This window comes from Emydura macquarii, unplaced genomic scaffold (assembly GCF_026122565.2).
Source record: "Emydura macquarii macquarii isolate MOO-44397 ecotype Brisbane River unplaced genomic scaffold, CSIRO-AGI_Emac_v2 contig_499, whole genome shotgun sequence".
In the NCBI taxonomy this organism is placed as follows: Eukaryota; Metazoa; Chordata; order Testudines; family Chelidae; genus Emydura; species Emydura macquarii.
The window spans coordinates 15,862,014-15,878,198 of record NW_027130636.1 but is presented as its reverse complement, the minus strand read 5'-3'; the positions used below and the strand labels follow the sequence as shown (position 1 = coordinate 15,878,198).

Below are 16,185 nucleotides of genomic sequence, written 5' to 3'. Positions count from 1 at the left end.
ATGGCAGTGACGTTCTTGAAAGGAGTCACTTGTCTGTCCCCATTGGTTAAAGAGCAGATTCCTTCATGGGACCATAATACTGTGTTAGCTGCTATTTGAGGGCCTCTATTCGAGCCTCTGGTAACTTTTCTTTCGTCTTTGTGTCAGAAAACTGCCTTCCTTGTGATGATAACATCTGCAAGGAAGGTGGGTAAGTTGTTGGCTTTGATGGTAAAGTCCCCTCACATGCAATTTTCCAAAGATAAAGTAACCCTGTGGCCATACCCTAAGTGTTTATCCAAAGTTGTTTCCAAGTTTAACCTGAACCAAGCTATATATGTACCAGTGTTCTTTCCTAAGCAACATTGAACCTCAGAGGAACAACGTCTTGACACATGGACGTCGGGCAATGTTTAGCTTTTTCTTAATAGGAGAATATAGGACCAAATGTCAATAGGATCACACATTTCCACTCCTTATCTTCTTTGTTTGTTTCATATGCAGACCGAATTAAGGGGTAAGTGGTCTCTTCATAGATGATCTCCATGTGGATAACTTCCTGTATACGTCTCCTCAAAGGGTGCAAGCTCATTCCACAAAAACCTAGGCAACATTGATGGCATTTCTAAATGACATTCCTCTATTGGACATTTGTAGGGTTGCCACTTGGTCCTCTGCATGTTCTTATAAATCGCTATGGCAGAGGTCCCCAGACTGTGGGTCATGCCCCCCTCAAGGGAGCACAGAAGGCATGGCAGGGCCCGGGTCAACTCCCCATGAGAGCACCATCCAGCCTCGCTCTGCCCTGAACTTTGCTCTGGCCCAGCCCCCCAGTTGTGGTACCTGGTCCTTGGTTGTAGCACGCTGTCTCGATGCCTGGCTGCGGTTTCAACCCCTGGCTAAAGTCTCGTCAGCCTCGGCTCCTGGTTGCGGTCCTCAGCCTGCAGCCTCGACGGATGGGGGGTGCAGACTGGGGCAAGGAGGTCATGGGTTAAAAAGTTTGGGGACCACTGCATTATGCCATTAGTGCTGTGTCCAGATCGGATGCAAACTTTGGGAAGGCAATCTTGCAGTCCTTGTTTAAATAGACTCAAACCCTTCCTCCTGGAGTACTACTTGTTTTCTACTTAGTTGACTCACTACTTTGATTGGCTGCATCTACTTGAAGAAGAAAAAATGGTTACCTACCTATGACTGTTGTTCTTCGAGATGTGCTGCTGACGTGTATTCCACAACCTACTCTCCACTCCTGTGCATCAGAACCTGTACTTCTGACATTTGGTGCAAAGCCACTGAAGGAGTTCAGGGTGGTGCTGCCCTTGGATGGGATGGGCTGAGCTGGGTTGCAGGGCATGAGCACCACCCCTACAGATACTGCAAGGCAAAGTTCTCTGGCTCCAGAGCACTGGGCACACACTCACCAAAGTTGAATACACATCTGTATCCTATCTCGAAGAACAACCGTGATAGGTAAGTAACTGTTTTATGTGGGCTCTCAATGCAGATAAAAATAAAGTGATCCTGAAAGACCTAGGGAAACTAACAGAAGAAATGGCAGAGGTGATATCATTAGCACTTTCAGTTGAGGAAGTTTGCCCACCATATGTGACTTAGGTTCAAAACATAAGAAGCTTATTAGACCCTCAGCTGTTTCTGAATGTCCATATAGCAGCAGTGGCCAAGAGAGCTTATTTTGTTTTCTGTGCTTGGCCATGAGATTGTGACACTTTCCTTTTGAATGCAAATGTACTCATGCTGCCTTTGTCAGTCAGGATTGGATTTTTATAATATGCTGTATGTGGGATTATATTTTAAGACTACTTAGAAACTTCACTAGGTACAGAATGCTTGCTCTGTTAGTGCCTATCAGAGAGAGCACATCATACCATGCCATCAAATGTACACTGGCTTCTAGCTTGTTTCTAGTTGTAATTTATGATGTTGGTTTTAACTTCTATTATCCCTATATATTTGGGGGCTGTGGGCACCTCTGAAGCCATCTATCTCCTGATGTGATACTATGCCAATTGAGATAATCCGAGACTGTTAAGCTTTGTTAAATGGAAGAGGGCTGGTATGAAGTGTCTTTTCAATGAGATATCATCCACTTTAGATCTGCTTTCCCACAAATTTGCACAATCAGTTACAAAAACCTAGCCCTCTGTTTTTATCTTTGGGCCTTTTTTTTATGTTCAGCCAAGTATAGTGGTTCTTGAGGTTCAAACTGTTAAACGAAAGAAGAAATCTAACAAACCCCACGAAGTAAGATAAGCCTCAGAGCTTTTAAGAAAATATATTTTCAGATAAGCCTTGTTGTAATTAAATATCTTCATTATTTTTTTCTGCCACATTACTAATCTACCAATCCACTTTTATCAGTATGCTCTATAGTTAACATAATTTTAAAGGTTTTTATCAAGTTTATTTTAAAGCACTTTTGCATTTTTCTAAAGCATGAATAAAAACATTTTAGGATGTTTCAAATTGCACATTCTTAAACTACATTCGAAACTTTACCAAAGGCCCTGAGGGCTCAGTAAAATTAAGATTTTTATGAACATCTTGACTCAGACCATGTAGAAGCAAAAATATTACAGTTTAGTATCTGTGGTGGAGTGTCTTTTCTATTTTCCTACCTATCTTCAGTGTTCTTGTGTGTGCTACTTGAGTGTGTTTTGCTTCTAGGGTCCATATCAGGATACACTGGAGTTTCTGTTGGGCAGTAGGGATGAGTGCAAGAACTTCTGGAAAATCTGTGTGGAATATCACACTTTCTTCAGGCTGTTTGATCAACCCAAACCAAAGGCTAAAGCAGTCTTCTTCAGTAGAGGGTCTTCATTCAGATACAGGTATGGCATAGCATAGCCCAGCATATTTATAAAACACAAATTATTGTAGCTATGAAATTAAATCAGGATGCAAAAGTGCTTTACAGTATTTCACTGAAGTTAAAAATTTCATAATCTGTTCCTGATGCATAAACATTCTTTTCCTAAAACTAGATATTTTTATATATTCCTTTAGTGATGCTTTTCATAACATTTGTACTTTACATGGGTTCACAGCGGACGGACACAGAAACAGCTGGTGGATTATGTTAAAGACAGTGGGATGAAGAAAACGCCCTATGAAAGGTAAAACCCATGATTTTTACAAGGTGACATGTAGCTGGAACTCTTAGAGCCCCTATGTTGATATCCTAAAACTCACTTTTAATGAAGTTGCTGCTTTGAGATGTTTCTTTTTTTAATCATAAAATTCTAGGGAATGGAGAGACAGAGCGGCTAAGTGATTTGCCCAAAGTCACACGGGAAGTCTGTGGCAGAGCAGGACTTGAATGTGGGTCTGCCAAATCCCGAACTAGCACCTGATCCACTGCACAATCCTTCCTCTTTAAGAAATTGTATTCTGCCTTTGATTTATTTTATGAATCTATCTTTCTTTCTCCCTCTCTGTCTCTGATGTGCACACACTCTCAGACTAATGGTAGAAAATGTTCAAAGAGATCTCATCCTTCCTTTCAGTCCATATGGTTTTCTTGGGCAGTACGGTTTACACGAGTTAGTTAGAAAATATATTTCAAAGGCAGTTTTCACAAAATCAAAAGTATCTATGGGACATTAATTTGGCTGATTTAAAAAGTGGAAAATTCCATAAAGTATGTATGAGGTATCTAAAAAAAAAAAAGGATAGTAATTATTTGGACTTCTGATCAGCTTCCTGTCTTGAGCAGGGAATTTCTAATCAAAATCTGTCACACAGGATCAAATCACCAGCTTGTGTGATTTATGAAAAGGGCTTTTTTGATGGAAAATGGGGACTGTTACAGTACTTGCCATATATTGTATTCAGTTAATTAACAATGTACTTTGCATAAGTGTTGCACATGGATTGACTTGCTCTCTGTTTGACACCATATTAATTTATGGATATTTGTGTGCTTTGATAAGAAGAGGATATTTTTTTTAAAAGAGTAGAAACCTTTATGCTGCCTCATTCTTCTATTTTCCCACGCCCTTGTTGCTTTTGAGTTCGCCTTTGAAGACATGAATGGTCTGAATCTAGTTTGTCTGTTTTCTGTAATTTTCTTGTTTCTGTGTTTTGTAGTAATTGACAGATATTTTATGTCTTTGCTGTACCTTCATTTAGAGGGATATCACATCTTTTTAGTCTTTTCTGTGGGTGGGTAGAATAGGTGAAGTTGGGTAGGGGAGGAGAAAGACTGATTGATTGATTTTCTTAGTTCCTCACAACATGCTCTCTCTTGCAGGAGGCACAGCAAAGCTCGAGTGTCTGCTCACACTTTGAACACAGATGTGCCAAAACAGGTTAGTCCTGCAGCATTCTAAATATTAAGACAGAAAGCCAGCTGTCAGCGTAAGGAAAGTTAATTACATTGTCTTGCTGATCCAGAATCATTTTCACTGTTTAATCTTTGTCTGTGCATAATTTTTTTTCCTGTGGTGCTAATTTTAATGCCTGCTGCTTCACACTTCACATAGTTGAAAAGAAATGTTCAGACTTATTCCATGAGATACTCAGTCCTATTCCTGTGTCTCAGATCAAATGCCTCTGTCATACAAGCAAAAGAAGTGGCATCTAAGCAAGCCCTTCAGGGTTTGGCCCTAAATGTTTTGTGAATTCCCTCTAATCCCCTGATGGGCATTTCCTTCTTTGCTCTGTTAGCAGAAGGTTTAAAATTTATGGGAGTAATTTGATATTAGATCATCAAAAGTTATAAAAGGTGAGTTTTTATATCTTTCTGGAGATTTGGGTTTTTTTTCTGTATATGAAGCAATATTTGCAGAAAAGGTATCTCTTTCTAGTACATACTCTTGCTAAGTCAGCTACCAGAAGTAGTAGTGTTTCTGTGCATAATAAAAACATTTTTTTTAACCTATTATGTTTTTTCCCTCTTCAGAGTGTCTCATTTACTGAGGGCTTAGGAGCTCCTGGGTCCCATGCCTCAGTATCTGCCTCCTTCCATTCAGTTCATACATCATCCACTACCACTATTGACCCCCCCATCTCTACAGAGACTAATCATTTCTTCTTGGACCCCAAAGCACCATATGCAAGGAGCCCAACAACAGAAAAGAGTACTGCAACACCAGCTGAAGAAACTGTGAAGAAAATAGCACAGCAGCCTGGATCTCCCATACTCCAGTCATTCCAAGGTGTTGGGTTTTGTAATGTTGCAGGAAACTGCAGCCCCACTTGTCCTGGTGTTGAGAGTAGTTGTGGTTCACATCCAGAAATAGAGAGGGATAGCAAGGAGAGCAGGGTTATTTGTAAAAATGACAATGACAATGATGAGGATGACTTTACCACAGGTGTTTTCATTGCTGATAAAGAGCATCAGTATTGCGGTAGGGGTGCCCCTCTTTTCACACTGACAAACTCCCAGCTACAGGTTTCAGAAGAATTTATTGATGATGACCCAGCAGAAATCTCCTTTTTTGCTGGGGGATCTGAGGCATTTTCATATGTGTACGGTGCCTTCGACCTAATTGGGTCTGATTTATCTAGGCATGCATCAGATTCAACTAAACTAACTAAAGATGTTCTTCAGCAAAACATGGTGTCTTCTCAATCAAGCCCTGACAGGTACTCCACAGAAGCCGTAGATATGAACATGGAAGATGAGTTTGAATTTGAAGAAGGGAGTGATTTCAATGGGAATGGGAGACCATCAGATACGTCAGAATTGTTTGAGGTTAAAGCACAAGCAAGCAGAATGCAAAGCCTTTTGAGTCCTTCTGACACCAGTTCACTCATAAACAACCGTTCTGAAAGCAGTTCCCTCAATAATTTGCCACTGAATGGTACATCATCCTTTCACACGTATAGCTCTGCTAATCATTCTGAAGCTAGTTCTATGGTGAACTTCCCAGCCTACTCGGTTCGCTCTGAATCCAGCTCAGCCTTTCAGTTCACTGACATAGTTGACCAGTTGGAGCAGCTAAGCTATCCACCTACCACTACAGAAGACTCTAGCAGTACAGATACAGACCCCTGGGATTCAGAAAGTGCAGATCCACTCGATGTAAACCTCTTTTTCAGCAACCCCTTTGCTCAGGCAGCTGGTGAGAACTTCACTTTTGATTTTCAAAATAATGTAAAGAATCTTGCCCAAGAAGACCAAACAGGAAAAACACACATCAATCATTGACTGGCACTTTGATTTTTGATGTATCCAGCTATGCTGCTCAGAACTAGGTTTCAGTACAGAGGTATAATGTAAATCATTTTTGAGCTGGAAAATTATTTTATGTCAGTGGCTGGATTTATTTTTACATAACATAGTTGATTTCTGTCTCGCTCTGCCTCTTTATTTTTCCTTGAAGTATCTCAGCTTTGATATCGCATTAGATTGAAATATGCGTATCCAGAATAATCTATAACAAGCTGTGATTTATGCAAAATGCTAAATTGAGCAAATTTCAGAAAGGATTAGTATAGTCAGTTGGGCCAACCAGAATTAAGACAAATTAGAGTCCTTTTATAGCTTACTTTCTTGGAAGCATGTTTGTATGTCAGATTTGTTCTGGGGTGCTCTTTCGGTGACAGCTTCATGGGATGATGTCACTTGCCAGTCAGTTGTTAATAGGCCACATCCAAGACATAGGCTGTGGTCCTGCAATGCAGTAAGAGTCTGCACTGGTTTTTGAGACTAAGGTGGAGAATCTAAACAACTGTGAAGATACTTATTAAAATGTCAAATTTATGCAACAAAAATCTTCTATATGCTTCAAAAGAATCAAAATCTTAGATGGCAATTTAGAAGAGGAGCATTTGTATAGGCGCAAATGCATGCAGGGCATTCCTTAATCTACCCCTGAAAAAAATGGTTGAACTTGAAGGCACATTGTGATCAGTAACTGTCCAGAAATGAACAACTTTCCTGCTGTTTTGTAGCAACTTGGAGGTATAGATTATAAAGGCACTTAACTCCTTATTGAATTTTCTTATCTTTTGTGTCTTTATTTAATCAATTGCCCTGCAGAAAAATGGCTACAACTTAATTAAATTAAGGCAATAAAGCTTGTTTGGTCTGGGAAAAATGCTAAAAGATAAATCTGGCAATAGCTATCTTCAATTTAAACTCTGCACTGTATTCAGTAGAACACCATTGAAATTAGATGGCTCTTTTCAGGGAAATGAAGACCTGGTGTAATTTAAAAAAAAAAAAAAAAGGGTACTATCCGCCCCTGTTTCATCTTCACTGCTTTCATAGGCATTTTTAGCGAGGTGACTTTATGGCTGGAGACTTCATCTGTAACATGATTCATATTGAAGGTGTAATTGAAAAGGTGTAAATATAGATTTCACTGATCACATCCACTGTACTGATTCATTACATTAGTGATGGTGGAGATTATCAAATTTACTTGCTCTCAGTCCACCCAATAGATATTCTTGATAGGGGCTGGAATTCTGAGATGCAAAATTTTGAGGGCCTTGTGCAAGAAACAAATTTAAAATAGAAAATATTTCTTTAGCAGGCTTGGGGTCAAAAGCATCACCTTGTAGGCAATTTGGTTTACATTCCCTGTGGTCCAGATTCTGAACCCCATGTCTTTCCTAAAAGGGATAAAAGTGCAATATCACTTCTTTGGATTCCCTCTAAAATAAACAGGGCACATGAGCATAATTAATTTATTCATATTGTGTGCTCACCATTAATGTTGCTCCATATGAGGTTTCTGTGTATGGGACTGATGTATTAAAAAGGAACCTTCGTACATGGTAGGCCACTTAAAAATATCTTAAGGAATCCTAATGAAACTACAAGGAAAGTCCTTTCAGTGTGCAATAAAACTTAATGGGGTGATTTGCCCCTCATTCACTTTTTTTTTCTTGTTTGTAGTCTATTCTAACTGTTGCTTCTACAGACACAATCATTCCTTAAAACATTCAGTATGTGTACTCATTCCACTCATTGGGTTTGAGTGGAATCTTTACTGTTGCGATAAAAGGTGTCAGGAGTTTGCCTATACTGATTGCATTAGATAATCAAAGCTTACCTATAATACCATATGGCAGGGGTGGTCAAACTTACTGACTCTCTGAGTCGCATATAACAATCTTCAGAAGTTTGAGAGCCGGGGTGCGCCTGTCGGGCCTTAGGGCTTCAGCTCTGTGGCTGGGCTGTGGGCTTCTGCTCTGCGGGGCGGGGCAGGCCTGCCAGGGATCGGGATTCCTGGCCCGTGGGGCACGTCTGCTGAAGCCCCGAACCCCAGCAGGTGCCTCCCATGGGGAGAACCCCGGAGACCTCCCATCCTGCAGTGCTGAAGGCCTGGCAGGCATGCCCTGTGGGGCAGAAGCCCTGAGCCCTGGCAAGTTCCTCCTACGGGACAGAAGCCCCAAGTCCCACCACGCTACCACGGGGCTGAAGCCCCGAACTCTCCACCCTAGCCTGGTAGGCGGAGAATGGGGTGTGTGTGTAGAGGGCTCCGCCAGCTGCAGTTTAACTGTAAAAGAGCCACATGTGGCTCCCAAGCCGCAGTTTGACCACCCCTGCCATATGGTGAAGTATTAGCTGTGCTAATTTTCAAGTGTTTGTGTCTGTTCTGTTTCCTTAAATGGCAGTTTTTCTCTCTCTCTCTCTCTCTTTTAGGGCTGTATGTTAATCATTTGCCTCTTGTTGAATCTAGATTCTAATTCTGTGTTTGACTTGATTTCTACTTATGGACATGTCATGAATGTGGTATATGGCATCAGTAAATAAGCAGCTGGAAGAGATCTTTGATTGTGACAAAGTTTTTGTTCTTTTGATGTCTCATCGAGCTGGTGCTGGTCATGTTATAATTAGTTTATTTTTCCATTATGTAACTTGGAAAAGGCTGTAATTGAAGAACTATCTTTTAGGGGCTGGAGAGTGGCAGGCAAGCCTTTGGATGGTGACATGGGCAGGGACAATTTTTTGATGCTTTTAAAAAACTCCAAGATAATAAAGGTTAAAAATTGTCTTCTGCCTATATGCAGGACTTTGTATCACAAGGGCTTTCGTAAGGATTGACTGAGTCTGTGTTTTTAAAAAAATCCCACAAAGTTCTGCTCCAACTTCTCAGAAGAGCTTTGAAAAAGCTCTTTCTAATCCTATATGAAAGCTCACTGATATTTTTTTCGTGAAATGTAGTTAGTTTTAAAGTGTAGTTGTAAACTTTTCTACCCCTATCTGCACTCTGCAATGCTGTGTATCTTTTGATAGCAATTACAAACCCCGGGGGGGGGGGCGGCGGGGTTAAACAAACAAAAAAAATGCTTTAATTTAAACTCATGCTTCATTCTCTAAAGATACCATAATGACTGGATTTCAGCTCTTGATTCTTTGGCTTCTAGCATGAGACAGGTAGTCAAATTTTTTGGCCAAAAATATGAATCCATTCAGCTAATATTTTTAGTGAAGCATAACTGCAGGTAAGTTTTTTCCTCCCACAGCATCTGACTCCACTTTCTTTCTGAAGACAGGGGTTGGGAATACTCTGATAAGGACGTGGTGATCAAAACCATAACACACAGTAGAGCTAAAAGGCAACATCCAGCTGCTAAGATAGCACACTAGAGTGGGCAACAGGTATTTCTCCTTTTATATTCTCCTCCAGGAAGCAGGGATGGTGGGAGGCAGAGTGGGGAAACACTCTTCTAATGCTGACCTAAATACTGTGAGGTGTCCAGGGAGCCAAAACGTACATGTTGGCTTGCAGACTGATGGAGGGACTTCAGAGCCCTGTGCTGTTGGTGGTGGGAGTGGGAGATATTTCTCTTAAGGTTGTATACTGTGCTGCCCGTCATCCTAGTATCTGAATGCCTTCCATGTAAAATCAATTAGCAGTAGGAAGTCCCAATTGAATTTTAAAGTCTCTGGTTCTTTTCCCTTTGTAGGGTATACAAACTCTGCTTGGGATAGGATTGTATGTTTGTCTATTTAATTTTTGTTAATCTTGGGGATTTTTGTGTTTTGTTTTTGGGGGCAGCTAGAAAGGCGATGTTAGTATTGTAGTGTCTTGTGACAGGCTTTGTCAAAGAAGAATGTTTTGTAGCATTTCCTACAGATGGTCAGGCTTTAGATTCACTTAATCTTGCTGATCTATTCCTAGGGAAAAGATAGACCCTCAGAAATGGCCTCATGGGTGGTGCAAAGATACAGTCATCTTCTAGAGAGATGATTGGGTTCAGTGCCCTTCAGCAGTCTAGGTGTCAGTTCCAGCTTAACCCATTGTTGCTGCAGGAGCTAGCTATTTCTTTTCCCTGGCAGCTTTCACAGCATCCTGCCACACCTGCTCTTCTCCCCATTGAGGTGTCTCTGTTGGATGAGCACAGGAAGAAAGTGAGAAGGCAGGCTGTCAATTTTCCACTTAAGCTGTTTTACCATGATAGTGCAGGAAACCTGTGAACTGTTTGTGATATAGGGTAGTGTGTACTTCAATAGCTATGCATAACATCCTGAATTAGGAGGCTGGCAGCTTTTCAATTTTGTTTTCAGTTTTTCACAACTCCAGTATTATTAAAACATAATAGTCAGTATTTAATTTTTTTTAATCTGAGCATAAAAGTTATTCTTTAAAAAAATTAATAGTGTGTTACCCAATTTAAAAGGTGCTCGATATCTACATAGAGAGCTGTGGCCTTTGGAGTTGAAGGAGTATCTGAGTATGAAAATAATTTATGGTCACCAGGTTTTACACTAAGAAGGGGCGGGGGAAATTACATGGGAGACTTCAGAAGATGATCCTTGTGGTGTCTCCTATGCAAGTTCCCCTGAAGAGGGAGGTTTTTGAAGAATTGTGGTGGGAGACCTGTACACAAGCCCAATTTGCTCAGACTTGGGTAGTGGCAAGCCAAAGGTTAGCAGTCTTTCCATGGTAATTCCTCGCAGTATCACTTCTGAGGGTGCTTTCTGATCTCATGAATGCAAGGCATGGAAGGGACTTCACAGAATCATAGAGTTGGAAGGGACCTCAGTAGGTCATCTAGTCCAACCCCCTGCTCAAAGCAGGACTAATCTCAGCTAAATAATCCCAGCCAGGGCTTTGTCAAGCCGCAGCTTCAAAACCTCCAAAGATGGAGATTCCACTACCTCCCTAGGTAACCCATTCCAGTGCTTCACCACCCTCCTCGTGAAAAACTTTTTCCTAATGTCCAACCTAGATCTCCCCCACTGCAACTTGAGACCATTGCTCCATGTTCTGTCATCTGCCACCACTGAGAACAGCCTAGCTCCATCCTCCCTGGAACCCCCTTTCAGGTAGTTAAAGGCTGCTATCAAATCCCCCTCATTCTTCTCTTTTGCAGACTAAACAAGCCTAGTTCCCTCAGCCTCTCCACCTAAGTCTTGTGCTCCAGCCCCCTAATCATTTTTGTTGCCCTCCGCTGGACTCTCTCCAACTTGTCCACATCCTTTTTGTAGTGGGGGACCCAAAACTGGACACAATACTCCAAATGCGGCCTCACCAATGCCGAATAGAGGGGAATAATCACTTCCCACAATCTGTTGGCAATGCTCCTATTAATGCAGCCCAATATGCTATTATCCTTCTTGGCAACCAGGGCACACTGTTGACTCATATCCAGCTTCTTATCCACTGTTACCCCCAGGTCCTTTTCTGCAGAACTGCTGCCTAGCTCGTCGGTCCCCAGTCTGTAACTGTGCATGGGATTCTTCCGTCCTAAGTGCAGGACTCTACATTTGTCCTTGTTGAAGCTCATCAGATTTTTTTTGGCCCAATCCTCCAGTTTGTCTAAGTCACACTGTATCCAATCCCTACCTTCCAGGGTATCTACCACTCCCCCCAGCTTAGTGTCATCTGCAAACTTGCTGAGGGTGCAATCCACCCCATCCTCCAGATCATTAATGAAGATGTTGAACAAAAACGGCCCCAGGACCGACCCCTGGGGCACTCCGCTTGTGACCGGCTGCCAGCTAGACTTGGAGCCATTGATCACTACTCGTGATCACTACTCGTTGAGCCCTGTGCTGTAGCCAGTTCTTTGTCCATTTTATAGTCCATTCATCCATGCTGGTCAACCATCATTAACTACTCTGCAGGTTTCACCTCAGGTAGGCCAATAGCCAAGAAGAACGTGATGCGAAAAGCAGCTATTCACCTACACACATTCCACTATACTATTCTGTCCCACACTCCATATCCTCAGACTTGCACAACCTTCATTAAGTGAAGGGGAGCATGCCACAGAAACACTGCTCTCCTTCCTCTGTGGGATTTGGGCCTTACATTCCTTCACCTTTCACCCCTCCGTGGCATGGGACCCTGAGTTAGCAACAGCTAAATGTTTAATCAGGCATTTGTATATATACGAATGCATTTATAGCATAGACATAAATAATAGTGACTCTTCAGAGCTGTAGCTATATCCTACAATTAAACTAACGGGCTTAGGTCTATCATGTAGAGATAAGATGTTTGACTGCACTTCACAGTGCAACAGAAACTTTTTTTTTTAAATGGCTGTCACACTTCTTACAGCTCCAAAAACTAATCTGTACCTATATTCCTGTGTATATATATTTACACTCACTCATCACTTAAGAATGTATTTTTCACCAAATGTCAAGTACCGTAAGAGAGCATTTTAGTCTTGGTATGTATAGTTACTGGAGTTCATTTAACTTACAAAACACGGGTCACTAAACATTCTGTGATCAAACAGCCATCCAGTTAAGCCTTAGTAAAGTTTACTACACTTGTATTAGTGTGTTGTGGTGTATACTTTGTCATTTTAAAATAATCATTAGTTATTAAAGCAACATTTAGTATATTTCCCAGAAATTATTCATTAGTGTAAAGTAGGAAATAGATAGAAAATCAATCAAGTTTCACTTTAAAGTGCAGTAACCTCAGAGTTACTGTATAAAACAAGCATTGAACTCCTTTATCCTGTCATATTAGGTGGTGTTGGTTTTTTGTTTCGTTTTGTTTATTGCAAATCTTGATAAGATTGTGGGGAAACAGTAACAAAAAAAAATCCTGTTAATTACTTTAATGTTGTTTTAGTGCAAACCTGTCGGTAAGTCATTCCTATTATTGTCATTTTGCAAAGGATGCTAAGTCTTAATTATCAGATATTAATGGACTGAATAGGTATATAGCACAATTCTCAGTGCAAACTCTCATAGTCATCATCTGCACTGTAGCCATTTTGATCTTGAACTCATCACAAACACTATGTATATATGTCTGAGTATACATATATGCTACATATATCAATATTGCAATACTTGTACAGCTCCAAATGTGTATCATAAAGTGCATTTAATTCACTACCCGTCTGTGGGTTATTAGAAGATTAATCCACTAAGTGAAGAATAATTTAATGGGTTTTGAATCTGCCCTGCTTCTCAAATAATTAAAACTAAGACTTGTAACCTGTGGAACGTTATTACTGTAAATTCTATGGAAATCACAATAGTCCACCAGAGCTTCAGTGTCCAGAGCTCTGACTTCAGTTAGTAATACTGTTTGTGGCAGAGTTCTAAACATTGGTAAGACTGTGCAAAGCCCTATCACCAGAATGTGCAGCTATATTGTACGTTCAGCTCACAAAACTACTTGTGCCTTAGCCTGAAGTGATCCCAAGTTCAATAGGTGCTAATCTTTGCAGAAAAACTTTACATTAACAACACAGAGGGGGCTGGAATTTCTTAATATATTGATCTTTTGGAAATTGATCTTTTTTTTATACAGTAAACGTTTTTGTTGGATTATTTCTGAGAGTTTTTACATCTTTATTTTCTGTTGAAATTGCTGATTATAAACCTACAGATTTGTACTTATTCGAAACTTTTTAATTGTTTATACAATAAAATGAGGAAACCTATGATATGAATGACAAAATGGGCTTTTTAGCTTTTATTTTTCTGTACGCTTGTGTTTCAAATAGATTAAATATTGCTTCTCCTAGGCTAAGACTTCCAGGAGCTTTATTATGAGATTTCCCAGCTTAGTTTTCTTCTTGTAGGCATTTGGGAGGATAGCGGAGCTCAGGCAAATAGTGATCAAGTTACTATTTTGTTTGAACCCCTTTATTATGGAGTACAGATGAGAATAAATGTTCAGATTTCATCCTAAAAGCATCATTTCTGTCAGAGACATTTTCCTGTTACTTGTGGTTCGGTCTCTCTTAGGTGATCTGCTCTATAGGAACTTCTTATAACAAGCCATCAATGATTATAAGCCTAATGCATGGCGACAAGTAGGTCATGTATTCACATTTTCTGTTACATGTTCACCTCCAGAACTCCATACTTAATATACAGCTACATCTTGCTGGCCTTTCTTGTGCAGGGTAGTCCCTTTGAAATAAGTGCAGCTAGTTACATGAGTGAGGTGAGTTGGATTTGGTTTTTTTCCCTTACAATTTATCCTGGTTTTTAAAGCTTTCTGAATAGTAGAATCGCTTTCCATACTTGAACTGCTTAGATGTAAAAAACTGTTGCATTGTTTTCTTAGCAGTCAAGAAGAATTAAGATGGATGCTTCTGATTTCGCACCAAAAGAGTGTGATCCAACATAAAAAGATATTAGACCCAAAGTCATATTATGTTGTTACAATATCTGAATTTGAACCACTATTTTCATTGCAACACGTAGCTGTTTCTGAGTTTCATAAGTTAGGCCCCAATCCTGCAAATCACTGGATGCAAACACAGCAGCCATGTATGCTCATGTTGAATAAGCTGGGCCCCACTTTAGACTAATCTGTGTTATGCAGAAGTAAATATTATACAATATTAATATAACATTTCATAAAGGTTTTTAATATATGCTACATATGATACTAATATATGATGACAAATGCAAGATGCTTTCGTAGAAATTTGAAAATCAGTAAATTCACATTCTAGTCATAACCTGTAAAATTAAGACAGAATATTTAAAACAAAATAAGGCCCTTCCAGTAAAATACTTAAGCATGTGCAAAACTTTTAGCATGTGAGTAGTTCCATTAAGTCATATCTGCATTTAAAGTGCTATATTGGATTGAAGCCAAAGTGTGTGAAAAAAGAGGGGAAAATCTATTAACTAAAAATTGTAGAAGCAAAAGAAAAGGCATAGTTTATGCCTCTATAGCCCAAATATTTTTTAATTCTTTCGAAGAACAGTTTTGCAGAGAATAAATTCAGATTATGGTCTTTTTGTTTGTTTGCGTTGTTGTTTTTAAGTGAAAACAGTATTTTGAAATATCTAGGATAAGGAACATTTTCCAAGATGATGTCATATAATGTGTAGAAAAATGTGCTCTTAGCATAATGGTGTCACTGTTCAAATAATACTTCTCTGTTCAGGGATTGAGCCAAAGCTCCTCTGAAGTCAGTGAGTGTCTTTCAGTGGCTGTTGGATCAGATCCTAATGGTGCAAAGTGAAACTTTATTCCATGTAGTATATTTCTTAAAAGAAATTCACATGTAAAAATCACATTAATATCCTATTAGTGGAATGAAAAGAGGCAAAAATAAGCAATGAATAGTTAAAGGGAAAGCATAGCGTGACATGTTCGCTGGTGGTTTAGACCAGTGTTTCTCAATGACCGGTCCGTGAACCGGTGCCCGTCCCTGAGATCTCCCTCATACGGTTTAGGAAGGTGGCAAGCCAGTTATCAAAAAGGCTGAGAAACGCTGATGTAGACACAGTGGTGCACTGCCTTTTAATGGTGAATTGAAAAGGATATTTGTTTGCCAAATCTTGAGTTAAGTGTTTCCTCTGCAGCAACTGATGACCTTGCTAACACCTCAGCAGTTAAACAACCTGCCTTCACTGCTTTCCTTACATTACTTTAGGTGTTAGTAATGTCTTCAAGTGTAGAATGTCTTCAGAGTGTAATCTACACATCCCAAATCTACAGATCCCAAATTATTCCTTGATTTTTATTTCCATGTCAAAACACATTCAAAAATATGGTTTTAAAATATATTTATTTGTAATTTATTTTTTAGTTTGGGATCTTAGAGTGGGGAGCTACTCTGAATAATAATTGTAAAATGGCATCGTAGGTTCCATCTACATTGGGTCTCAGTAACTCTAAATTAAATGAGCTCTTCTTGCATGTCAAAAGACTTTGACCTACCAGACCCCAGCCTGAGTTTACAGGCCTGGAAGCTGAGCTGTGTTCTTTTTGTCTTGTGTGTTATCAGTAGTAATTCTACAGGCCAAGTTCTACTACTCTCCGACTTGAACAACCTCAT

The 16,185-nt window shown here is 39.9% G+C and overlaps 1 protein-coding gene across 1 annotated transcript in view; it reads left to right on the top strand.

Moving 5' to 3' along the window:
• The window catches only part of FARP2 (FERM, ARH/RhoGEF and pleckstrin domain protein 2), a 158,021-nt gene that overhangs the window by 97,935 nt on the left and 43,901 nt on the right, over positions 1-16,185 (top strand). Inside the window, exons 10-13 of the mRNA XM_067539002.1 lie at positions 2,665-2,828; positions 3,045-3,113; positions 4,250-4,307; positions 4,901-5,156. Of these exons, the coding sequence (XP_067395103.1) occupies positions 2,665-2,828; positions 3,045-3,113; positions 4,250-4,307; positions 4,901-5,156 (547 nt within the window). The remainder of the gene's footprint in view (positions 1-2,664; positions 2,829-3,044; positions 3,114-4,249; positions 4,308-4,900; positions 5,157-16,185) is intronic.